This window comes from Eurosta solidaginis, chromosome 5, assembly GCF_040869045.1.
Source record: "Eurosta solidaginis isolate ZX-2024a chromosome 5, ASM4086904v1, whole genome shotgun sequence".
In the NCBI taxonomy this organism is placed as follows: domain Eukaryota; kingdom Metazoa; phylum Arthropoda; class Insecta; order Diptera; family Tephritidae; genus Eurosta; species Eurosta solidaginis.
In genome coordinates, this window is record NC_090323.1 from 85,822,418 (window position 1) to 85,848,660 (window position 26,243).

General features: G+C 39.8%; 1 protein-coding gene and 2 pseudogenes across 6 annotated transcripts in view; 2 read left to right on the top strand and 1 right to left on the bottom strand.

The window, feature by feature from the left end:
• The window catches only part of cort (cortex), a 616,404-nt gene that overhangs the window by 445,742 nt on the left and 144,419 nt on the right, over positions 1-26,243 (top strand). For all 6 annotated transcript variants that reach the window (XM_067787571.1, XM_067787570.1, XM_067787568.1 and 3 more), the window contains one exon: positions 4,230-4,379. In XM_067787571.1, the coding sequence (XP_067643672.1) occupies positions 4,230-4,379 (150 nt within the window). The remainder of the gene's footprint in view (positions 1-4,229; positions 4,380-26,243) is intronic.
• LOC137252772 (DNA-directed RNA polymerase III subunit RPC5-like) lies at positions 15,592-18,585 on the top strand (annotated as a pseudogene).
• Positions 15,952-17,311, bottom strand: LOC137252774 (protein claret segregational-like; annotated as a pseudogene).

Below are 26,243 nucleotides of genomic sequence, written 5' to 3' on the forward strand. Positions count from 1 at the left end.
ATATGAAAATGATAGCAAAGAAGAATAGAAAGTATTTCAAAATATAATATAAATAAATTTTCAAGAATAATCACATTTTTGAGGATATTTTTCTTGCGAGGATACAATAATTTTCGAATAGGAAGTACTTTTCGATTTGATCGTTTTTAATCATCTGGACGTATGATATTTCAATATTGTTTGGTCAAGATTTTCAAAAAATGCGGGATGAGTTGTATGCATCATCAATTTTCATAGAGATATATGAGTTTTTGTTTATGGAATAAGGCTAAGTAAATAGAAAATCGAAATATATCCTAACCAAAGTACTTACATCGTAAGTAATTTCTACTTACATGGATATGTGTGTGTACACCAAAGGCCGGAACACTATATTTTCTATGCAGTGTCGCGCGTTCATGTATGAGCTGATTGCGTGCGTTTGTATGTTACTTTACAATAGGGGGACTCATGTAACCGTATAAATGCCTTATAAAGTGTGTAAACGTATAAATTTATCTAGTTTACGCACGAGCTGTCAAATTTTGTATGAAAAATCATTTACACAATTTGTATAAATTTACGCGCACATTTCATTGTGTAAACGCGGTAAACTCAAAGGAATGCAACCTTGCAGACATTACAGACGGCATTTTCATCAAAAATCTCCAACATCAGCAAGTAAAGGCGTTTTAGTTTTGATTTTTCACTTAATCTTGGTATTTTTTAATTTGTATAACAATCAAAAAAATTTTTTTGGAAATAATACAGCTGAAAAACAATCAAGTTTATCAAGAGTATTACTAGGTGCGTTCATATAACCGCGTGTGTAAATGGATATAATTTTACACCTTATAAGTTTATATGCTATCATGAGTCCCCCTAATATGTAGAAATTACTTACGATGTATTTACTTTGGTTAGGCGTAATACTAGCTGTGTCTTGTTTTACATCTATCTACGTTTACGTTTAAACTTTATATTGACTGCTAAGCGGTAAATTTTATCTACTCTTCTGAAATTGCTGCGCATAAAATTAGTAGTCCTAACTTTCAATACGCATTATACTCAGATGCAACTGAAATAGACACCTGTACACTAATTCTATGTATCACTTCTACAAATGGTGTGTGTCCACTTTTCATCGCAACCGATTCAGTTATATGTTATCCAGTGGATAATATGTATAATATACACTATGCCCAGCAGAGGTTTGTGTCTGCGCTTTTCGGTACAACATGTACCTAGTTGCCACTAGATGGGTCTCCTAAGCATTATCTAAGCGAGGATAAGCGTATTTTTTTACGCGCAAACGTAAACGTATACGCGTGTAGAAAAAACGGCTAATATGTTCAAACAGAAAAATAAATTGGAGCAATTTCAATTTAAATTGAGTATTGTTCATACAACTCAGTTTAGCTCACACAATAGTAATTTGACAGCTGGTGGTGTTTTGAATTTAAAATTTATTTATGGAAAAAATAATAAAATAACAAAAAATATGGAAAATTCTTATTTAAAGCCATAGAATCAATTTTGCATTCACGGTTGGCAGTTAAAATTTCAAATTTACTCATCATTTACGTTGTTCGCCATCATTTTTAACAAAATATTGATTTATTTTATTTTTATGTGACGGTTTGTTACTTTGACATTTTGGTTTTTTTCGTAAAACTGACGTTTAGATCTACTCACTAAACATAGTTTACAAGGTTACAGTTGAAGTTTAAAACAACTTATTACGTTTTTTTTTTTTTTTAAATTGGGAATTTATTATATGATAAATTGCGTAATAAATTGCCCAAATGATATAAATTGCAAATTAAGCGCGTGGCGAAACCATGGCCAAGTGGTTAACTATAAATGAATAGCGCGTAGCAAAAATAAATCAATCAAATTCTTCAAAATAACAGGGGGACTCATTAAACCTTAAAAATGCCTTATAAAGTGCGTAAACGTATAAGTTTATCTAGTGCCTAAACGTACTGTCAAATTTTGTACGAAAAATCATTTACACCATTTGTAAAAATTTACGCTCACATTTCATCGTGTAAGCACTTACTCAAATAAATGCAACATTGCAGACACAACAGAAATCTCCAGCATCAAGTCATTTACAAGAAGATCTTTATAAAAACGTTTTAGTTTTGATTTTTCACTTAATAATGGCATTTTTTAATTTAAATAATAATCACAATTTGTTGACAATAATACAGAAGTTCGACAAATAAGCTCATCTAGAATATTACTAGGTGCGTTCATATAACAGTGTGTTTAAACGGATATATATAATTTTACAACATGTAAGTCTATATACGTACATATGTATGTTTTATCCCCCTAATGTCAATATATTTTTATACCCAGCGTCTACATGTACACAATAACTTTAATGGATGACGGTGGTACCTACGCAATGACATACACGAATCGAGATAGATTTAGAATTTCCTATATCAAAATTATCAGCTTTAAAAAAATTTTGATAACCGTTGAAGATATTATGTTGAAACTTGGCATGTTACGCTCTATAGAATATATACATATGTATACACCTAATGAAAATTTACAAAATCGGTCGCCGACCACGTCCACTTAAAAAAAATTCAAATCGAAAAATCGTAAAAAACGACAATTCATTATTAAAGACTGATAACGTAATGCAATTTAAATGTTGGTTAAAATCAAAATCTGTTAAAGATATCAAGCTGAAACTTGGAAAGGAGTTTTTCCTTGATATTATATACATATACAACTTGTGAAAAGTAACAAAATCGGCAGCGGCCACACCCACTTAAAAAATCGATATTGAAATTTCGTTCAATGCGGTTATACTGTGACGAATATTAGTGACACTAATTAATACCCACATCACTAGTCTGATGCTAAGTAAATGAAGCCACAACAACAATAAAGCAGGCAGTCACTTGTATCTACATAAACGAATCAATCATTATGTCGACACATATGTACGTACACGCAGCGGAGAAGAGACGCACAAACACATGCATATATCTTATCTGAGATGCTCCCAAAAGGAGGCTATTATCTGTAGAAGTGTCACTGACATATACACGCGAATATGAGAAGATATACACGTGTATCTGTAGTTATAATTTTATAGCAGTAACTAAGTAAATTCTGGAAACGCCCAGAAGTATGGAACGAGGAAATCGAAGAGTATAAAAAGCAACAACAGTAGATGCACGACAATCAGTTTTGATTAAGCACGCTATCTGTCGAGCAATAGAAGTGTTATTTTGAAAGTAGTCTAATAAAGACCATTTTGCATTATCGAATATTGGAGTTATTTATTCAACAGTTTAGTGATTCGAACGTTAGCAGAAGGTTGCAAATAAGCGGAATTGCAGTAAATTCGTTATAATACATTACCAAAGACCGATTAAACGATTATGCTTCTTTTAGTTAAGCTCTTGGCAAAACTTTCAATACCAAATTCGAACAAAAAGCGACCAATTTTAATGAGATTTGGTAAGAATCGAAAACCATATTTACATGTGTATAAGTAGCATATTTCAGATTTTATATCTAATAATGTCGGGATATTTCTCTTTAAATGTATGCCCAAATACATGAGAAAGCAAACTTGGGTAAATAATTTTCGGTTTCGCCCGAACTCAGCTTTCCCTTCTTCTTTAACAATATACTAAACTAATAATTGAAGTTTGCCCTTCTACCTGACCCTGGTTGTTGTTATATTTTCAACATAATTAAAAAAAAATGCAAGGCGAAAACCTCCGAAGAGATTTATGCGAAGCTTCTCTTCCAATTTGCGACCTGCTCCTTTCAATGTTCCCTAGAAATTGGAGGGAGGCGACCTGCATGTTTTACACCGACTCGGAGTGTTTGGAAAATCACTGCCGAGGGGCGATCCCGCTTAGAAAAAAATTTCTATAAATTTTTGATCTTGTTTTTCCCGGAATCGAACCCAGGAACTTCGGTCTGGTAGGCGGAGCATGTACCACCACATCACGACGGCCGCCAGCATAGTTTACAAAAACAAAATACACTGTAGACAAATCATTATTAAAAAGATAAATTGATAACGAGCAGAAGTGAATACCCCAATAGACTTCAGGTACACATTTTGACTTTCAAAACCCTATCCTAAAAAACTCTTAAAATTTAGCCTGGGTCTCATTAATCGAGGTTATAAATATGTAAATACGAGTTCGATATGCATTTACGCAACCTAATACGTAACCTTTTTAATTTTTTTCAATTTCCAGCTGAAACTGTTCCAGCTTCAATAGTTGTGCTTCACGTTCCAAGCAAAGAGATCGTCGCCTACTATCAAAGAATGGATCGAAGAATTGTTATAAATTATTTGACTTTCAGTAAGATTACCGCGGAGTTACTTGTGAGTGTCTGCATGGCAGGTGAGTGAAAAAAGACTAAAATTCATATATAAATTATATGTCTCTGAAGTTACACAACCTCTATGTGGAATTATGCTAACCATATTTTTCATTTTTCATAAAAACATTATATTGGACTACCTAAGACCTGTTGCTAATTGGCCCTATGACCACTTCAAATAGAAAAAAGGCCATAACCATATACAACAATTCAAATCCAGCACAAAGTCAAAAAACTTCCGCAGGATAGGATAGGCGTTTAGTTGAATATTTAATTCTTATTTGAAAGGAATCTACGACGGCCCAGCTTTTGATCCGATTTTGCACTGTAAAGAAACCTGAAAAGGAGAGCCGCAGGGCAAAATATTGCATAAAAAGTCGACCATGCATCGAATAAAAAATCGAGTGAAGGTAAAGACAAGTCCATAATCTCCGCGAGGAAGCGGCACGCAAGTACGAGCAGAGTCGAAGAGTGGAGAAGGGTACGAAGTGGAGAGATTAATATAGTCCCCTAACAGTACAGGGAAACATTAAGAATTGTCCCGCCCTTGGGAACCTTGGTCGATATAACCGACCGGAAGAGCGAAACAGTGCTAATTGAACATGATAATTCCTTTCAGCACTACATATTTCAGATAAAGGATCAGGTATGCAAACCTTTGGAAACATGTCCTTGTTGTTGTGTAGCAGTGTTTCGCCCCATCCAATAGGTGCGACCAATCACAATTGTCATCAATGTCCTCTAACGGGAGTCCAAGGAAACTTGCTGTTTCAACAGGGGTGGACCATAATGAGAGGGGTTTAGAGGCGTTGGTTCCACATTACAATTGAAGAGATGGTTGGTGTCATGTGGGGACACATTGAAAGCAGTACATACATTTTCTATGTCGAGGTTGATTCTGTATAGGTAAGAGCTTAGCCTGTTACAGTACCCAGATAGAAGTTCAGCTAGAGTGACGCGCGTTTCCCTAGGGAGAGTGCATTCCTCCTCTGCTAGTTCTGGGTATTTTTCTTTGAGTATCGGATTTGCCGAGCAATTTCTGACATAGAGTTGGGACGCCTGTTTGTGGATATCACCGAGGGTCTTCTTGTGATTTTTTGGCTTCATACGACTTTGTTCTCAGGTGCCGTATTTCCTCATAATGCTTACGGAGATGACCCCTTAAGCCCCTGGGCGGTATAGCCCCATCAATCAGATTCTGTTGGGATGCCCAGGTTTCTGGGTATTCAACAGAAACTGTTTGGTTAGCATTTAATTTCTCTCCTTAATGGGGAATACTCTCGCCTCATTGTGTAGATGGTGTTCTAGGGACATAAGAAGACAGCTCGTAGCGGGTCTGGGCAGTATTTTGGCAGGCCTGTATTTTTTCCAGTGAGTAATCTCTAGGCTTGGCGACCATATCGGGGACGTGTAGCATGCAATCAGCCGGCCAATTGCTTTGTAAGTGGAGATGAGCGTTTCTTTATCTTTGCCCCAAGTGCTGCCGGCAACTGATTTGGAGATTTTATTACGGATCTGGATTTTCGGTACAATTGCGGCTGAATGCTCTCCAAAATGTAGATCCTGATCGAACATCACACCCAAGATTTTAGGGTGTAAGACAGTCGGTAGCGTGATGCCACCGACGTGGATGTTTAATATGGTCGACATTTAGCGTGTCCATGTTGTGAATAAGATCTCCGTTGATTTGGTCGGTGACAATGTCAGGTTTCGCGAGACGAAAAAACTGGAGATATCAGGGAGATAGCTGTTGTTTTTGTTACAAAGCTCATCGATCTGTGGGCCTAGGCCTGTGGCCACAATTGTGCAGTCATCGGCGTAGGAAACGATAGTAATTCCTTCTGGCGGGGAAGGTAGCTGTGATATGTAGAAGTTAAACAGAAGTGGGGATAGGACACAATCCTGTGGCACCCCTTGTTTAATTGGTTTGGATGTTACGTTCCTGAATTGCACCGATGCTTGCCGACCAGACAGATAATTAGCGGTCCACCTTTTGAGACTTGGGGAAAGGGGAGACCTTTCCAGATCTTGCAGTAACGTGCCGTGGTAAACCGTATCAAAAGCTTTTGACAGGTCTAATGCAACGAGTACTGACTGGTGGTGGTTTTGATTTAATCCGCAATTTATCTGAGTGCTAATGGCGTTTAGCGCGGTAGTAGTTCTATGTAATTTTCGGAAGCCATGCTGATGATTGGAAAGACGCAAATTTGCAATAAAATAGGGAAGCATAATGGTTTCAAGTGTCTTGGCTACTGGAGATAGGAGATATATTGGACGATAAGAATCTCCTATGTTAGCTGGTTTCCCAGGCTTCAATAGCGGAACCACCCTGGCCATTTTCCATTTTTCGGGGATGGCGAAGGTAGATAATTCAATCCCTCTTCGCCTAGGTTTTTAAGCATCGGCATGCCTATGCTGTCTCGGCCCACTGCTTTAGATGGTTTAGCATGAACGATGGCATCCTTTACCCCTTTGGCGGTGATGGTAATTGGGGACGCGTTGTATTAAGCTTGTGTGCGCGTCTGTTGGCCCGCCGTCTAAATTTGTCAACCGTAGAATGCATTACATATTGTCGGCAAAAAGCGCTCGCTCATTTTTTCGCATCCGACAGTACTTCATCGGAAATTTTACCATTGTGCTTAGACGGGTTCGATAGGGACTTTGGAAGCAATCTGATGCGTTGGTTTTTATCCCTTATTTGGGGGTCGCCGGGGTCGTGCTTTCTTATAAGCTCACGTTCTCTCGCTAAATTGTCGGCCCCGCCGGAAAATGTGGCTGGATTTCCGGAACTCTTCCGGTGGGAATAAAACGAGTCGATTAGATGACCTTGCGGAAAGGACTTGGCAGGCATCAGTCGGGATAGGGAGGGCAGCAAAGAGATTGTCAGTATAAAATTTGTAAGTTCAAGTTCCTCCTAAAGGCTTAGGCTCTCCATGGCTCTCTTCTGTGGGGTAGATTTCTGGGCTGGGTTCGCGGATTCATTTCCATTGAGGGAAAATGCACTTTTCCTGGCATCCTGCTAATTGACTCATAATGCGTAGTATTTTGTACCAAATTTTTCAGCCCATCTTTTGTTGGAGAACATTGCCCCACACTAGGGAAAATAGGTATTTTCAATTTGATATGCACATGCGTCATCGAAACTGAAATATGCACTCCATGTTGTAGAACAGTCTGTTTTTATGTAATCGTTAGGAAAAGAAATTTCCATTGTGGATGTGCAAGTTTATTGTTTGCAATACTCTTCTTAAAATAATGTTTTCTTCGCTGGCTTCTTTGTTGTCCTTTTGCAATACTCTTAACTAGTTTAACTTAACATCAGGTGTCAAAACCGATGCAGTGATGGCAATGTTTGCTTCAGATGACAATTTAAAAAAAAAATTCGAAACGTTGACTTAAACGCATCTCCAATTTCCCAGCAATAAAACTCTGCAGATTGTTATTTATTTTACTTATTTTCATTAATTTGTTACTTAAGGTCATGAGTATAGGTAAAAGGTATCCATAAAATACATATTTTCCCCTTGTAAAAAATCCAAATCCTCGGAAATTGGCTTCATTAAAGATATAAAAGACTCCAAATAATCAATCTCCTCTTACGATATATGCGAAAGACTTAGTCTATCGTTAAACTCCTTCAGAGTTTCCTTATAACAAAGAAGCTTTGAAACAGAACCTTAGAGGGAGTTCCAACGTTTAAACACTGGTATAAACAACGAACAGCCTAAAGTCTATATAAATATTTCCGATGTCTTTGGCCACTTACATTGCTTCCACAAATTATTGCACTTTTCAAAAACCTGTAAAAAAATGTGTTTCATTTATGTGATTATCGAAAACATACATACGAGTGACGAGCGTGACTTGTGATAAGCAAGTTAAATAAGAAACGAAAAATTTGTAATTTTTGCTTAGGGCGCACTATATGAAGTGGGATCGATTCAATCTGAAGGCAATAATGTGGCCGCCATTGTATAAAGTTATCACCATACTAATTCCGATGCACGCAAAAATAGCATTAATAACTTCAAACAAGTTTTATGAATGAATGGTATAACGTAAATTATGTAAACTAATTTCATACCCGTTTCAGGAAAGTTCGAAAATTCAAAAAATTACAATGTGAGTGTAATTTCGTGTCTTGAGTCTTTGGTTTTTCTTAAAGAATATTTAAAAAAATTAAACCAGCACACAAAATAAAAAAGTGGACTGCACATTTGACATGTATTTCGACGTACTGGGAGTTGCTTTAAATTCGGACTTAGCACGTTGAAATACAGGTCGCTGCATGAGTTGTTTCATTTTAAAATATTTACCATTGTATGTCTGCTATACAGAGATTCGTTGCTTTTTAAAATTTTCATGTAGTCATGTAGTAAATTTAAAGGTGTGGCTCGAGCATCGGTGGTGTTTTCCCAAAAATTCATCATGAAAACTGGTAACTTTTCTTCGTTTTCGTCTGCAAGTTGCTCGAAGCTTTGAGCGATTCCATAATCTTTGAACGCTTTGATAAAACTAGACCCGTTATCAGTAACTGTCATAATTACACTACAGCAAGTAAGGCCGAATGTACTATTGATATCTTTGATCATTTGAGCAATTTTTTCCACAGAATGTATTCCCTTTATCCTTCTGCATGCCAGGGCCATTGATTTTCTTTTCCGCTTGCAAACACAATTCTTCACCACTTTCATATCCATACATTTTGTCGGAACAACGTAAAATCGTAAGTAAAATATTTGACCGTCTATTTCTACATCGCGTTCAAAATATCCACTAGGTTTAATTTTGTTATCGTTTTTGTTACTACCGAATCCGATTAAAGTAATACTACAAGGTTTTACTTTAGGCATATTCAAATTTTTATATACATCTTCCGTCACAATATTAAATTTGCTACCGGTATCAAATAGCGCTGTATACATTTTGTCACCGATTTTCACACTTTTGTTATTGAGTCCACGTTTTATCACTATTTGGCGAGTATTTGCATTTACGTCATTTTTGTTCTCTTCGCAATTCGCTGAAATGTGCCCGAACTGATTGCACCTAAAACATTTTCTTCCTTTTTCTTTGCCTTTGGAATCTTTTCACAGATGTCCTTTTTCACCACAGTTAAAGCACCTAATTCCTTTTTTCTCGCTCTTTTGTGCATTACTTTTTGCATCTTTTGTTTTGGCACTGTTATTCGTAGCACGCTTATGCATTATTTCATAGCACTTCAATATTTCTTTGAATTAATTTAAGTTTTTAGTACCGTATAACATATCCTTGTTTACACTGAAATCGTTTATTCCGTCAATTATATATTGCATCAGCGCATCATTTTCAATATTACCTTGGGAGGCCATTTCCCTCATACTGTAAAAATATTCTTGAATTGTTTGTGATTCCTTCATTTTTCTTACGCATAACCGCTTATGTAACTATGCGCTATTTGTAACACACTTACGCCCCGATTCTGAGCGTTACCGGTAAAATAGACCCAGAACATTATGTAACCAAATATCGTTACCAGTTCTTTTATCCGCTATTCTGGCCCAAGTGGTAACTTTGTCATCACCGAAAAACTCACCAGTGTCTATGGAGAAATTTGAAAGATAGTCTTCTTCGCTTTCACGGTTGCCACTTTGGTCCATTTGGACCAAAAATGGTCCCTTGCAATCCCATTTGGCCGCTGGTCCCTTTTCTTCAATTTTGGTCCTTTTAAGGCAGTAGCCACGATTGGTACTTTTCTTTCTTTTTCACTCAGGTAAAAATTCACAATATTGCCCAAAAATTCGCCACACTTTCGTTAGCCCCATATAATTTTGAATTTACTTCACTGGAACTCTCACCATACAAAATTGCTCAATCAATGAAATGTACCAGAACAATAACATTTCACCTAGGATATAATTTATGCCAGGCATTAAAAAGAAAAGTGTTGGCAAACACATTGTCGTTAATTGTTGATGAAATAACCGACTAATCAAAAAAAAACTCTTGTTTTATAATAATATTAATAACGGCTAGATATTTCGGTCGGATATACAACACTATGTAAAATATATGAAAATAAAAATTGCTTCTCGCCTAGCATAGCTTATAGCGAGCACTCTGCCGTGAGTCTAACTGTTTCAAAATTTATACAAAGAAATTCTATGCATTACTTCTCGTTTTGATTGTTGATATTTAAATCTTTCTCACCCATCTCAACGAGTTCAAGGAATTCCAGGACTATTGTGGTGTTAAGCCACGCAAGTTAATTGAAAACTAAGTATCTTGGCACAACGACAGAAGGAAGCAAATGCAAAAGAGATTTGATTTCGGAAGAAATGTTTTGTATGAAATTATTCCCGTAGGTGCTAGCAGAACCCCTGAGACCTGGGATCAAAACTCACACTTACTGAATCTAGGCTCTGATATGAAGTTTAAACGTTAAGGGAAAAAGTAAGCATCTATAAAAATAGCACTAACAAAATTGCCTAGTTTCATTTATGATTTACTGAGTTTTCCACATACATAGTTCGGCAAAACGAGAACGCAAATTTTGAACGATTTTTACTAAAACATAACTGCACTATAAATTTTATTTCATTGCAATCAACAACATAATGGTAGAACCAAAAGTTTTGTGTCCAAAACTAGGTTCACAACGTTTGGTTGGTGAAAGATATTTAAGATAAATCCTATGTCAAAATATAGAACCATTTTTGATTGCATGCACATATATTTGTTTGTTCAGCTTGAAGTCTTCAATATGTTTAGTAAAATTTTATATGGAAACATCCTAAAATTTAGTATTTTATACTAATAAGTTAAAACAAAAATTTGGTCCTTTTTTTCCATGAATATTGATCCCAAATGAAAACATGGTGTGGTAACCGTGTTCGCTTTACCGAAAATGTCTCACTTGTAGATACGAGGTTAACGAATAAACGGGACGATGTCTATGTGTATATTATGCATGCTAAGTTTCTACATAGGTATATTGTAATTTATTCTATGAAAGTACATAATATAAACAAATATGTATAGCAAAAGGCAACACTTTTTTACTATTATCTTTACTTATTTGGGCTTACAATTTGTTCGGCCTGGGTGCGTCTGAAACCGGCAGTGGGTAGGCGCACACGGGTCGATCTCGGAATGGATGGGTCACTCGGAATAAATAAAGAAGAACGCAAAAGAGGAATTCCTCGTTATAAAATAATGTTTAATTCCAAAGTGAAAAGAAAACTATACAATGGGTATAATGTTACCTTAACGTACAAAATGCTGGCGGTGATGATCCTGGGCGATGTGAACTGCTTGGCGGTTAATCGAGAAAGAGGCCGGTTATCCCGTTGAGGACAACCGCTAAGCCACGAAAAAGTCCTCTGGTATTAAGGAGGGGAAAAAAGCCACACACACAACAACCCCCACATATACGTGCATGGGTGCTGACAACCTGCACAACATGCCGCCCCCCTTGCGGTACGCAACATCACAGTCCGCCAAGGATCACCGACCGTGAAGAAGAGAAGAAAAAAAGTAAAAACTTATAACTAATTATATCTAACTTAACATAAACGCCGGTCAGTCCGCCGGCTTGGCGGCACGCAAGATGGTTTGCGCAATGGGTGAGCTTGGTTGCTGATGCCTCTGTCATTCGGCACTTTTCCCGTTATGATTCAAGGCCTAAGCCAGGCTTGCCTAGAGCTAGGGATAGCGAAAAGAAGTAAGAAGATATACGTGTTCATATTTCTTGCCGTTTATTACAAATTCATTGGAAATTCTATGCTTGTGAATTTTGTATGAAGAAAATTTAATAAAAAATAGCTTATTGTAATGATACAAGCTTTTAAAACGCACACCTCCATTGTGAATTCATACAAGTGGCGAATTTTCGATAAAACGTTAACAATAGTGAACAGCGAGTGAGTATTAATATGTAGTCTGATTTTCTGTATACAAATTTAAAGGAAAAGCTGATTTGAAACGAATGTGAAATTCATGGCACTTCAATTCAATAACGGCGAACACAAGAAAAAGAAACCTTTCTTCCATTCGCGACAGCCGTTCTCCCTGTCAGCTATGATTTGACACGTAGGTATGGCAATGGAGGGATAGAAAGATTTTTCACTTGTACGAAATTACAATTCACACCTCTTGCGACTGTGTACAGCAGAAATTCAATAAAAATAAAAAAGTGTAAAAATTCATGGATTTCGGTCGTTTCCGAACATTTTCATGTTAGGCCTTGGTTGTGCCCGAGAGTACCCAACCGAAGATGGTACTCTGAGCCAGCAAAGGGCCAAACGTGGTGGGCAGAATCCCTGGTAGCATTATTTCGGCATATACGTCTGTCCCTAGTACGAGGCGGATCGGGGCGGATGAATAAAACTGTGGATCCGCCAGACGGAGATGTGCGTACGGGGATGCGATGGCGCTGTCGACGCTGGTCGTGGGGGCCATTCGCCGAAAATTGGACACGACCGCCGCATGGGTTGCAATTCGTTTATTTTGGCCGTGTCTTCCTCGTATGCGTAGTAGGCATCCTGCTTGCCCGCCAATGTTGCTGGCAGGGAGTTGGAGCTCCTGGGCGAGCTCATATGCTATCACGGTGGTGGGGGAGCATCCGTCAATTAAGGCCCGGACGAGGTGTAGCCGCCCCCCAGCTTCTATCTTCACGACCGCGGTGGGTGTGATCGCTACCGTTGGTATCATGGTGGCGGTGGCCGCTGGATGCTGGGCTACGAGCCCTGACCGGAAAGTGGACACGGTGGTGAGCTGCAGCGTGTTGCCTCCGTGGCTGCGATCTTGTGGCTGATGTCGTTGGTGCAGGCGAAGAGGCCGTGTCTCCGCTCTGCGGTCGCGCGAATTTCGTCTCCGTTGGGGGTTCCTGGGTTGCCGGCGAAGAGACCGGGTCTCCGCTCGGCCGTTATATGTACGGCGCTGGGCTGTCGCTGTCCCTTGTTGGAGCCGCTTCCTCTCGTGCTGCAGAAGTGGTCGAAACGATTTGGCTGTAGGCGTTATGGTCGGGCGAAGAGACCGCGTCTCCGCTCCGGTTCGGCTGGCATCTCGGTTTCGGGGTGGACGAAGAGGTCCAGTCTCCGTTCCAGCGTCCGACGCATATAACGAGATTGAGTCGTCTATCCGCTCTCGGGGTGAATCTAGCTCCTCTTCCACTTGGACGCTCCATGGCTTGGAGCGGGCTTCTTGTAATAGCTGCTCCTCTTCGTCGATCGAGGCGATGTGCAGCATCGTGTGGTGCTTCTCGCCGCACCGTTTGCATCGCCCTTGGCTTGGGCATGCGTTAGAGCGGTGATCAGGCGCCAAACAATTTCCGCAGTAGCTTTCGCGAATGGTTACGTAGAGGCGCTCTTCTGGCCTTTTCGCCCTAAATGCTGGGCACAAGCGGATAGGGTGTCGCTCAAGACACACTCGGCATTCCGACGAATAACGCGCTGCGTTCGTGGCAGCATTTCGTTTTAAAGCGGCAAAACGACCCATTTTCCTGAAAGGAGTGAAATAGGTTTCAATGGGTCGGGTCATTGTCGAAGTGCAGGGGCGAGTGGTCCCTAATTGTATGGTTGAGATTTGGGAAATTTTAGTAGCGCGTGCGTAGGGGGCAACCATCTGTAGCAGTATAAATATTCGTATTTGGCGCACATCATGTGCATAGCCTCTTTCAACGCACGTTATGTGCCTGGGTCTTTAGTGCCTTATTTCGTTTATTTTGTGTCACCCGCTAGCGTTTTAGTTAGCCACGGGCACACTAGTGCTGCAGAAGAATGAGCATTTACGATTTTTCAGTTCGCACATTCTGGTATCGAACCGGGTAGAAAGTGTGTAGCGTGGGTTCTTTTGAGTCGCTGTTATTTGTGTTGTTGATGCTAAAAATCAACAACTTCCCTGCCCGCCACACAAAAAAATATGTTTGGACAGCAAATTGTATGCTATGTAAAGAAAAAATAAAAAAAAAAAAAAAATCTTGTAGAATGAATCATTTTTTTTTTTTTTTGTATTGCCCTTCACTTATTTCTTCAACTTTTCCCCAAGTACGCTTGTAGTCCTGTTTTATTGATGGCCGTTAGCAAATGGCACGGTTCCCGAAGGGTATTTGGTTCTGGTACCGATTTTTTCGGAAACGGGTTCTTCGGTACCCGTTTGCATCATTTTATGCATCCCTAATATAATGTACATTTAAAACTCGGCATATATGTACATACGTTGGTGTAAGTATATGGACAGTCAGCGCACGGACTTTACCGCATTGGTAGGTTTACTAACTTTTCTGGCCCATTTTCATTTTCTACTACTACTACTACCGAGGCCCAAAAGCTACCAATATTTCCGTATTTTCGCTCTGTAAACGTATACTGCGATAATTTTAAAGTATTGAATTGCCGAGCCTACCCAACTAATATTAGGAGGCGATAATGACCAAATCAGTCAATTTTGACAAATTTGTGAATAACTTAAACAGGAAATGCATTTTTTTGATTAGAGAAATATAGTAACTGAGCACGTGAGTATTTACTGCCCTATTTTTTAAATTTTTTTTTTTTTTTTGGTGAAGAGTTTGAACTACAATAAAGTTTTACGTAAACGAAAACTGCCGAATCGGTTATTTTGCGGCAGTATTTTTGGTACATTGGAAAATTGTTGTGGTTGTCAGACGTTTTGGTATGTTTTGTTTGTGTATTTCAGGAAATAATGAGTATCCTAAGACCTAAGCTGTGTATGTACAAATTTACATTGATTTTGTCTGGTGTACATGTTTTTACAAGTGTTATTTCCCCGACATTTGCTTTATTTGTTTTACAATAAATGATGAATAATTCAAGATGATTCAATAACACGTATTGTTTTTCACGCAAATAAACTACCAATTCCTACTGCTATTTTCATTTCTCGTTTACCAACATTCCTTTTATAAAAAGTCCGCGCCCTGGTATATGTATACCAGACAAGAAAATATGAACATTCCTGCGTAAATATGTACATTTCTCTGAATTGAAGCAAACGGTAAACGGATCGTTCGATTCATGGCGCCGTTTGTTTCATTCTTTTCGTTTTACGCGTGGTGGAGTACGCTTGCTGCGAAAATTGAATTCGTCGTACTCGTGGGCTTTACAAACGGCAAGAAGGAAAAAATTCCTTTTTTTTTTTTAATACAATAAAATTTTTGTGCGCTACGCTATACACAATTTGAATCGGTCAACAAAATCTGTTTTGTGGCACTGCTGTTGGTATTGTTGGATCGGGTGTGACGATGATGTGATAGTGGAAGAGATTCCCGTTTGCTTATCCAAAAAATCTACAGGAAAACCTGAATTTCTTTCAATACCCAACCAAAACTCAGATAAGCAACTTTGATAATGCGGCGGTGGTAAATTGCTGTGCGAAACCTGTAAATCAGGAGGTAAAGTTGATTTTGCATTAAATACCGAGTCACCATTCCATGATCGCTTCAAAGGTGAAGCATTAGCGTTGGCTTCCGATGGTAAAGGTCAATTGAAAGGTGGGCGTCCAACGTATAAACGTGGCATAAGGGATAAACAACGAACGAAACAACGTAAAAATTTTACAAAAATAAATGCAATTTAATAAATATATTAATATCTAGAGTGAGTTATTACTAGATGTATTCAAGTAGCGATTGCGTTTCGCCTTAGCCATTTTACATGAATTAACCAATGCCGCAAAACGTAATGATATCACAGACTCTACGAAGCTATCCAAAAATGGAGCTACATTTATAAACATCAACGTTTTTGAATTACCTCCCAATGAAGGCATTAACAAATGCATTAATTTGGAATTGCGATATGGTATATGATCCTGTTTTTGCAATAATGCTAATATAACATTTGTGAGTTCGGATAGGGAACGATTTATATTTTGAGTTTCGTTCATACGTGTACTAGTTTTGGGTGACTCAGAGCCAGCTAAATCTACAAGATTTATCGTTCCGACTGACGTCTCATTTTTCTCTGCATGAAACCCAATAAGTTCAGTTTTTGTAACAGCATGAGAACGTGATGAACGTTCATTGCCTGCTGTTGAAGCCGTGGCGCGATTCATTTTTGCCACATGCATCAAATCGCGTAAACGTGAAGCAGAGGTTACAGTCTCCTGAGTTATATTTGACACATATATCGTTCTTATTATGTTTAGCCATGCGTATTTCCATATCTTCCTGTTCGTTGCTCAGCAAATAATATAAGACTTCGTTATAGATTTCCAAAAATGTTACACGTATTTCATATTCCCAACCAAGACGTTTATAATTTTTAATGGAATCGAAAAGTAAATCGACTGTGCGTGGAATAGCGCCAGCATTTGTCTGCACACCGTCCATTGTATATGTTTTTCTGCTGCCGGTTTGTCCATAAGCAAATATACAAATATTTTAACCTTTCAAGGCAGATTGTATTACAGGTGATACCATCTCGAAAATATCCTCCTGTTTTGAATTAGGATGGAAGACTTGATCAAAGGAGAAAGTGTGCGCTCCACCTTTATTCTTGTCGTAGTTTTGTATTTCAACTGTGGATTCATCAATATAATTCCAGCCACAGAGTACTTTATCTTCTTCAAAATCTAATGGCTGCCTTACATGACAGAATACGCGTATGTTGCCAAGCAAATCCATTATAGTGTTATGTAATTCTTTGCGCTCCAAGTTTGCGTGAAACAGTTGCTCCTTGCAGGCAGTCAAATCTTCATGTAATAATTCATTTTCGGTGGTTAAACGTGAGGATCGTTCGCGTAGCTGTAGTACTTCATGGGTAAGTGTATCGTGGGCTTATTTTAGAATCTTATGTTCATGCATTATAAACTCAAATTCCTCCTTAGTCTTTACAAGTGAGCCCGTAACGGAATCAAATTTCAAATTTAAGGATTTGAGTTGCTGATTTAAACAATCACGCTCAGTGTAAAGATTTTTTAGTTCTTCTTTGGTTTTATATAACTGCGTTTTATATAAAGCGTTTAGTAGCAGCCGTTCCCTGGACAATGTTGACAAATAGGTGGTTGGAATTCTTTCTGAAAAGAGTTGCACCTCACGCCTTTGGCAAACATATTGCAGTTACGGCCATCGTTCTTACACTTCGATAATGAAGATAAGCGTATAAACGCCGAACAAAGGCATTAAATGATGAAGATGATGAGGAAGAATTGCAGCAGGTAACAGTGAAGTTCGCAAAATCCAGCGTTGGAAATAAAAAGACAAAAACCAAAGAAAAGCTAGGCTATGCAAATTATGTTAAAAGAAGCAATGAAGAATCGTGGTGCGAAACGTGTTGGCATCCACGAATATCTCTTACCGCAGAACTTGAAAGGCAAAGGTTATTTGCAACAAACCAATAAATAAACTTAGCGTTGGGTCTAGACTCACATAAATATGTAAAAAAAAAAACTTTTACCGGACGACGGAGAAGATTTAGGAATAGACGCGGTACTTCCTCCTAAGGTTATCAGCAAATCAAGTTTGAAGTCACTGCCCCTTGCAGACCAACTGAAAGTCATTTTAAAAGACGTACGAATGATAGGTTTTGAAGATATAAATGCCATACTACAGGAATGCAGTGATAGTGAAATTCCAAGCGAGAAAGTTTTACGTGTTTTACCCCAAGTGGGGGTATTGATTCATGGCAATTGGGTACCGCGATCCGATATAGTTTATCCTGCAGATACAATATCAAATTCAACTGGTGTATCATCCGATCTTATGATACGTGCCCGAAATTATGTGCTTTACAGATTTTCTCGTGTTAAGTACGTATACCGGCGTCAAGTCATCTCTGCCACGCGGCTACCGCCTGACGAGGCTGCTGAGGTTCTTCATTCTGTTGCGCGTTTAAATTCAGAAAAAAAAATGGGAGCTATTACTAGCTCCTAACAAAGAATTTGAACAAAGATATCCAGAACTTGTGCAACGCCAAGAAATGGTATGGCGTGCTACTCAACAAACTTATACTGAAATGGATTGCGAAAAGTCTCCAAAGCGTTCCCGAAAACGTCCTATTCGTGAATCCAAGTCCCAGTCTAGCCAATCATCTCAGGGGTAAGTATCATAAAAACCCTATTTTTGCTTTATTTCCTTTTTAAAATGCTGTCAATATACATATAAATCATATTAGCAACGATATACGCATACCTGTCTACATTAGTCAAAAATTCCAGCAAAACAATGAACCTGTTGTTACGTATGGATCATGGTATGGATATAATTTAAACAGTTTATTACCTTAATAATCTTTTAAGGAATCAATAGATTATGCAAAGTTCATCACATATTCTTAAAAATGTAGACAGCTAATGCGAAATTTTCGTATTTTATCACATGTTAAATTGACGAGATAAGAGGCCATTATAGGTTTCATTAGAAAGACTCCTAGAGCAAAAAGGTTATTGATTGAATTTTTTTTTTTTCTCCTTAATAAAATATTGGTGGTTTTCGTTTAAACAGCTAAGATTCTGCCTAAACTCTATTTTAAAGATTTAGCAAGAATCTTAAGTGAATACATCTGAATAAGATTTAAACGTGATAAAATAGGAAATGCGGACCTACAACTAATTCCATTTTTTCCATAAATATTTTCGTTACTTAACTTCTTTTCTAATTGTTGGTGCCCTCGCTCGGGGTGAGCGAGTGAATTTTGGGATGTTTTTTTTGAAAATGAAAAAATAGAATTTTGTGGCAGATAGGGGATCTGCGTGCGGGCTTTTCTGGTATCCTCGTTATGGGAGAACGAGTGAGTGGGAAGATTTCTGGTGTCCTCGCTCGGGGTGAGCGAGTGAATTTCGGGTTTGATTTTTTTTGAAATTTAAAAATATGAATAGATTATCTGGCAGATCGGTTCGCCCTTCTGTCGTAGGCTTTTCTGTTGTCCTCGCTCGGGGTGAGCGAGTGAATTGGGGTTGATTTTTTAAGAATTAAAAAAAAAGTGTTTTGTGGCAGATGGAGATCTGCATTAGGGTGGTTGATTGGCCTTGTTTCGGTGAACGAGCGCTGGGTTTTGAAATTTTAAAAATTTAAAAGGATTATGGGCCGAGTGCCCTTGTTTTCTGTGGCAGACCGAGGGTCTGCGTAAAGGCTTCTCTGGTATACTCGTTATGGAATAACGAGTGAGTGGGATGGTTTGGGATATTTCGAAAGTAGGGAGGAACGGAGGGATTGTTAGGAGGAGCTCTTGGTCCTCTCGCAATCTATCTCCTCCGTGGGAAGAAGGATCAGTTTGACCAAAGGTCGTCGGACTTGACCCTTCTCGGTAAAGAGGTCGACCACACGTACTCGGTTGTCTTCACCGGGGTGTACGTTGACGACTCTACCGAGCCTCCACTCGTTGGGAGATAAGTTGTCCTCTTTGATGACAGCGAGATCTCCCACTTTTATATTTTCTTTGGGATGCTTCCACTTCACTCGTTTTTGAAGTTCGGATAGATATTCCACCTTCCATCGTTGGCAGAAAGTGTGATGGAGGGCTTTGAGTTTCTGCCATCGATTGATCATCGAGGCAGAGCTCTCACTGGCATCTGGTTCGGGTGGAGCCAGCAGGTGGCTGCCGGTTAGGAAATGTCCTGGGGTTAGTGGCTCCAAGTCCGTTGGGTCATTGGACGCCGGGCTGAGAGGCCGTGAATTTAGACATGCCTCAATCCGGCACAAAAGGGTTTGGAACTCCTCCATGGTATATTTATGGAGAGACGCGACCTTTTTGAAGTGCCTTTTGAAGCTCTTCACTCCCGCTTCCCACAGGCCGCCCATATGTGGAGCGCCGGCGGGAATAAAATGCCAAGTTAGTGCTTGATGGCTATACTTGGAGACTGTTTTGTCTCGGCTTTCTGCCAGGAAGGCTTTGAATTCCGATCGTAGAGATCTGGAAGCTCCGACAAAGTTCGTACCATTGTCGGAGTAGATGTTCTTCGGACATCCTCTTCTCGCGATAAAACGCGAAAAGGCCGCGAGGAAGCCTGGGGTACTAAGGTCACTAGTGGCTTCTAAATGGATGGCCTTAGTGGAAAAACATACGAAAAGGCATACGTAGCCTTTTGACAGTCGACATCCCCTACCGCGGTAGCTTTTGATGTCGAAAGGCCCTGCAAAGTCTACCCCGGTATTGGTGAACGCGCGGGTAAAAGTAGTCCGCTCGCAGGGAAGGGTCCCCATAAGTTGGGACTGTGCCTGCCTTCGGTGAATAATGCAGGTTTTGCAATTGTGGATGATGGCTCTGATCATGGTCTTGACATTCGGTATCCAGTATTGGGTTCGGATGAGACGGATCATGAGCTGGTTCTCGCCATGAAGGGAGTCATGATGAGCCATCATAACTGTAAGGCGAGACAGCCTGCAATTGTAAGGCAAGATGATCGGATGACGCTCGTTGTATGACATGTCTTTTGACGCCCCTAGACGCCCCCCTGTTCTAATAATGTCATCTTTGTCGATATATGGGTTGAGTGACAGTATTTCACTCTTTCGGTCGATCGGTTCCCTATTTTTCAATTTTAAATATTTTGTCCCGTAAAACTGTTTCTGGCAGACTCGTATTAATGCTTGAGTCGTTGCCTTAATCTCATCGGCTGAGATTATACACGCTTTTTCGTGGAACGAGAATTTTGTTTTTGGGTGAGTTCTTTTATAAAACCTCCTAACATAGGATAGAACCTTTAAAGCCCTGGGCAAATTTGAGAATCGGTCGAGAATATCTACATGATCTACCCTTGTCGTGGCATATGTTTGTGCCCTCTTCTCCTCAACGGACGTTTTGTATTCGATCTCTTGTGCTGGCCAGTGAGAATTGTCTTCTTGCAGACATGAAGGTCCCTGCCACCACAACGAATTGTTGACCAACTCTGATGCAAGTAATCCTCTGCTTCCTAGATCCGCTGGATTAGATTCCGAGTCCACGTGAAGCCAGTCCTTGCTACCGACCATATCGATGATCTTAGTGATTCGGTGTGCGACGAAGGTTGACCAGGAACAGGGCGGCTTTCTTATCCATGCGAGTACGATGGTTGAATCCGTCCAGAGGTGAACTTTTACGGGTCCCAAATGAATATTTCGGAATATTGATTCCATCATTTCTGCGAGAAGCACGGCGCCGCAGAGTTCTAAACGTGGTAGCGAGATGGTTTTCACTGGAGCTACTCTGGTTTTTGCTAAGAGTAAGTGAATGAAAACCTGATCGTCTCTTTTTACGCGCATATATATCGCTGCAGCATATGCTTTCTCGGAAGCGTCACAGAAGCCGTGGATTTCTATTTCGCCTTCCGGGGAAAAATTTACCCACCGCGGTATCCGTATGTTATCTATTTCGCCATAGTGTTGGGTGAAGGTTTTCCACCGTTCTAATGTATTTGGTGAGACAGGCTCATCCCATCCGGTGCCTTCTAACCAAATATTCTGCATTAATATTTTTGCTACTATGACCATTGGTGCAAGCCAGCCTAAAGGGTCGAAAAGTTTGGCTATAGCGGATAGGATTGCGCGTTTGGTGATGTTCTCGCCCTTCTCTAAAACTCCTGCGGTGAAGTAAAACATGTCTGAATGCGCGTTCCATCGTATTCCGAGTGCCTTCACCGAGCTAGCCTCTTCAAACGCTAGGAAATCCTCGCTGAGCAAATCCGTTTTGGGGATGTCCTGAAGGACTTCCTCACAATTGGATGTCCACTTGCGCAATGGAAAGCCAGCTGAGTGTAATGCTTCGCGAATCTCGTTCCTTGCTTTGATAGTTGACGCTATTGTATGCCCTCCAGATAAAACGTCGTCGACATACATACTTTCGCATAATATACCCGATGCTATTGGGTGGGTATTTTCTACATCATTAGCCAATTTTAGAAGTGACCGTATCGCGAGGTAGGGGGCGCAGTTTACACCAAATGTGACAGTCTTTAGTTCGTAAAGACTGATAGGTTCGTTGGGGGATGTTCGATGGACAATTCTTTGAAATTTGGCGTGATTATCGGTCACCCAAATTTGTCTATACATCTTTTCTATGTCACTATTAAAGACAAAGCGATACAGTCGCCAACGTAAAATTAAAATAGGCAAGTCTGCTTGGAGTACTGGACCTGGGTGGAGTATGTCGTTTAGACTAATGCCATTTGCTGTCGGACTTGACGCGTTGAAGACGACGCGCACCTTGGTAGTGGTACTTTCCGCCTTTACAACGGCGTGGTGGGGCAGGAAATAATTATCCGAATCGTCGGATGGTACATTATTTTTAATTTTTCTCATATGTCCAAGCGTTTCGTATTCGGATAACACCCGAACATACTCTTTCCTTAACTCTTGGGTTTTCAGTAATCGCCCCTCATTTCTGAAGAATTGTGAACATGCGCGCTTTAGAGACGGTCCTAATGCAATCTTCTCAGGGTAATGTTGCCTGAATGGTAGCGAGACTGTATATCTTCCACTTTCATCACGTTTTGTTGTGTCCTTGAATAATTGTTCACAATACCTTTCTTCTTCATTAAGCATTTTGTTTTTGGGAACATTTTCTACCTCCCAGAAAGCTTTTAATTGGTTGTCCAACGCAACCTCGTTGTAGAATGACATGATGCTCTTCGTTGGACTCGGTGCTTCGATGCGACCGGTTAGTATCCAACCGAACACTGTCTCTTGGGCCAAAAGTGTATTTAGTACATTCTTTTTCAGACCACTCAGTATAATTTGGGGATATATGTCTTCTCCAAGTATGAGGTCTACATCTTCGTTGATGTAGAACCTCTTGTCTGCCAAAACCAAGTCTGGGAATGCCTGCGTAGTCATGACGTTGATATGGCAGGATGGAAGATTCCCAGTGAGTTTGGCTAGGACTAGAACGGGTGTAGTCAGGCTGAAGCAGGCATCCACTGGTGAACGTAATTCAATTTTGGATGCTTCTTTCACCTGAGCTGACACCGAATTTGTGATGCCTGAAACTTGGGCATGCATTTTTCTCGCTGGCAAATTGTTTCTGCGTTTCAGTCTTTCAGTTATAAAGTAACATTCAGACCCTGAATCAATTAATGCCCGTGCGGAGAAGTCGGTACCATTATAGCGAATGTGTACGCGAGCAGTTCCTAATAGCACGCCTGTGCTGGAATTGGCATGACAGGATTTTACATTCTGGTTCGCAGATTGTCGCGCCTGTGCCGAAGTTGTTGTGCTATTATCCGCATCTTTGAAAGGATTGCGTACAGCCGTGTGCTGAGATGTATCCGCATGCAGGAGCGTGTGGTGACGAGAGTGGCATTTGGAACAGTTGTAGGAACTGGTGCACTTCGTCACGGTGTGTCCTGGGGATAAGCAATTCAGGCAGCCACTTGTGGATTTTATAAATTTAATCCTTTCTACTGGGGTTAAGTCGCAGAAGCGTGAACAGTTGCGTAATCTGTGTTCAGGGGATTTACACATTTTACAAATTGATTTTATTGTTTGCTTGGATACTTTCGTTTGAAAAGCACCAAGTCTTTTCGTAGGGGTTTCCGTTGATTGTCGCGACGCGTTTGGTTTTTGCAATTTCGAAGTGGCATGCCCTGTAAAACCAGACACTGTTTCAAGTGTCTGAAACCGATTAGACAGGAATTTATCCATATCCTCCCACTTGGATATGTCCATTTTATGGTCTATACTTTGCTCCCAAAGAGCCAGCGTGCTCTCTGGTAACTTGGTTGAGCATAGATAGGTCAGGATTGCATCCCAATTGGAAGTGTCAATTTTGTGGCATTTGAGGGACGAAATACAATTATTTATATCATTTTGCAGCTTTTTTATTGAACTGCCACACTCACTTTCTACCTTTTTTAAGTTAAATAAAATTTGTAGTTGTGTGTTAACTAAGATACGTTTGTTTTCGTATCTTTCACACAAGTTTTTCCAGGCCATCTCGAAACCTTCATTTGTGAGAGGGCATTTTTTTACGATATCTTTTGCTCCGCCCTGCGTTTTGTTGTTGAGATGGAATAACTTTTCCACCCCTTTCAAACTAGAATTGTTTATATATATTGCCGTGAACAGGTCGCGAAAAGTTGGCCAAGACAGATAATCCCCTTTAAAAACTTCCGTGTCGCAAGCCGGGAGGCGAATTTTATGCCCATGAGGTTCTTGCTCAGGGTTGACGTTCTTTTCATCCTTCTTGTATTTTTCTGCCTCAGCAGATATAGACGCTGAACATCGCACGTAGATTGCGTATGCTGCCTTTTGCTTCTTTCTGATCGCCATAACGTCATCCGCTGACACCTCATCAGATCCCAATAGCGAATCAAACGCAGACTTTACCTTCTTCCACAAGAGCCGCAACTCTTCCTGCTGTATTGCAAGGGTGTGTTTGCTATGGTCGCTCTCCGGAATAAGGCTGTAATCTTTATCAAACTCTGCGATTGATTCTGCTAAACGGATGTAGGTTTCCATTGTTTTATTTACATTTATTAACGAGAAAATTTCCGATTAGAAAAATAGAACTCTTCTGAGTTAATATGCCTGCCCAGCCCTAAATAAAAACTATTGAACTTCGAGTTTATTATTTATTTTGTTTATTGCAGACTTTTTGTCTTGGTAGCGACAACGAAAAGGGTTTATTTTATGGACTTTTTGTCACAGCAGCGACAACAGAAAAAGGTTTAATTTACAGACTTTTTGTCTCAGCGGCAACAACAAAAAAGGGGACCACTCGCCACCTCCACAAATAATGGGTGTATTTTGGTGAAAGTGAAAAAATGCGTGCAATATACGCAAGTAAGCGCAAGAAAAAAGTGTAAAAAGTGTTTAAAAAGTGAAGTGAGCACCGGATTAATTAAATTAAATTGAACTTGATTTCGTGTTTGTGTTGTGCAAATAAACAACAACAAAAACCTATTTAGTATGGTGCGGAAAATGAGGTTAGGTTACCCTCTTCCTTGTGTTGTGTCTGGAAAACCTTACCACTGGTGGGGGGATAGACCAGATAATCACAAGGACTGAAATAAATTAACAAATCAAGTGGTTTGACTTTTAAAATGGAAAAATGGTGCCCACTAAGTAATTTCACTTTTTACACTTCTTCTCGATTTCAATATTTCGCGCACAACACAGGTGTTTTCTTTATTTTTCTTCAATAACACTTAAAAAAAAAAAAAAAAATGGCAAGAAATATAACACTTACTTCTCTTTGTGCTGTGGCTTCGGTATTTGTATAATATAATCCCACTTTTCTCGCTGTTGTGTTTGGCTGCTACGGCAATCCTTTGACAAATTGTTTAGTATGTAACTCCCAAACTTCTTTGGTGGGTCTACTGGAATGTGCTTTGGCAAATAAATCCTTTAATGAGTTTTTGTGGCAATTCGCAAGTTTTGTAGTAGGCAAAATCCTTCGGCAAAAGTTTTTGAGGTTGATAAATTGTGCTGTGTTGTGGACTGTATAACAAAGAGGCGCTTTTAGTTCCTGGTGAGGAGGACCAATGTTCGGCCTGGGTGCGTCTGAAACCGGCAGTGGGTAGGCGCACACGGGTCGATCTCGGAATGGATGGGTCACTCGGAATAAATAAAGAAGAACGCAAAAGAGGAATTCCTCGTTATAAAATAATGTTTAATTCCAAAGTGAAAAGAAAACTATAGAATGGGTATAATGTTACCTTAACGTACAAAATGCTGGCGGTGATGATCCTGGGCGATGTGAACTGCTTGGCGGTTAATCGAGAAAGAGGCCGGTTATCCCGTTGAGGACAACCGCTAAGCCACGAAAAAGTCCTCTGGTATTAAGGAGGGGAAAAAAGCCACACACACAACAACCCCCACATATACGTGCATGGGTGCTGACAACCTGCACACACACGTGCATGTGAATGAAACGCATGCATGTGCATACATGCACACAAATGCGGCGTGAGTGTGGGTGGCTGGAAATATTATTAAAACGTTAGGGAGGGGCGCCGTCAATCAGGTAAAA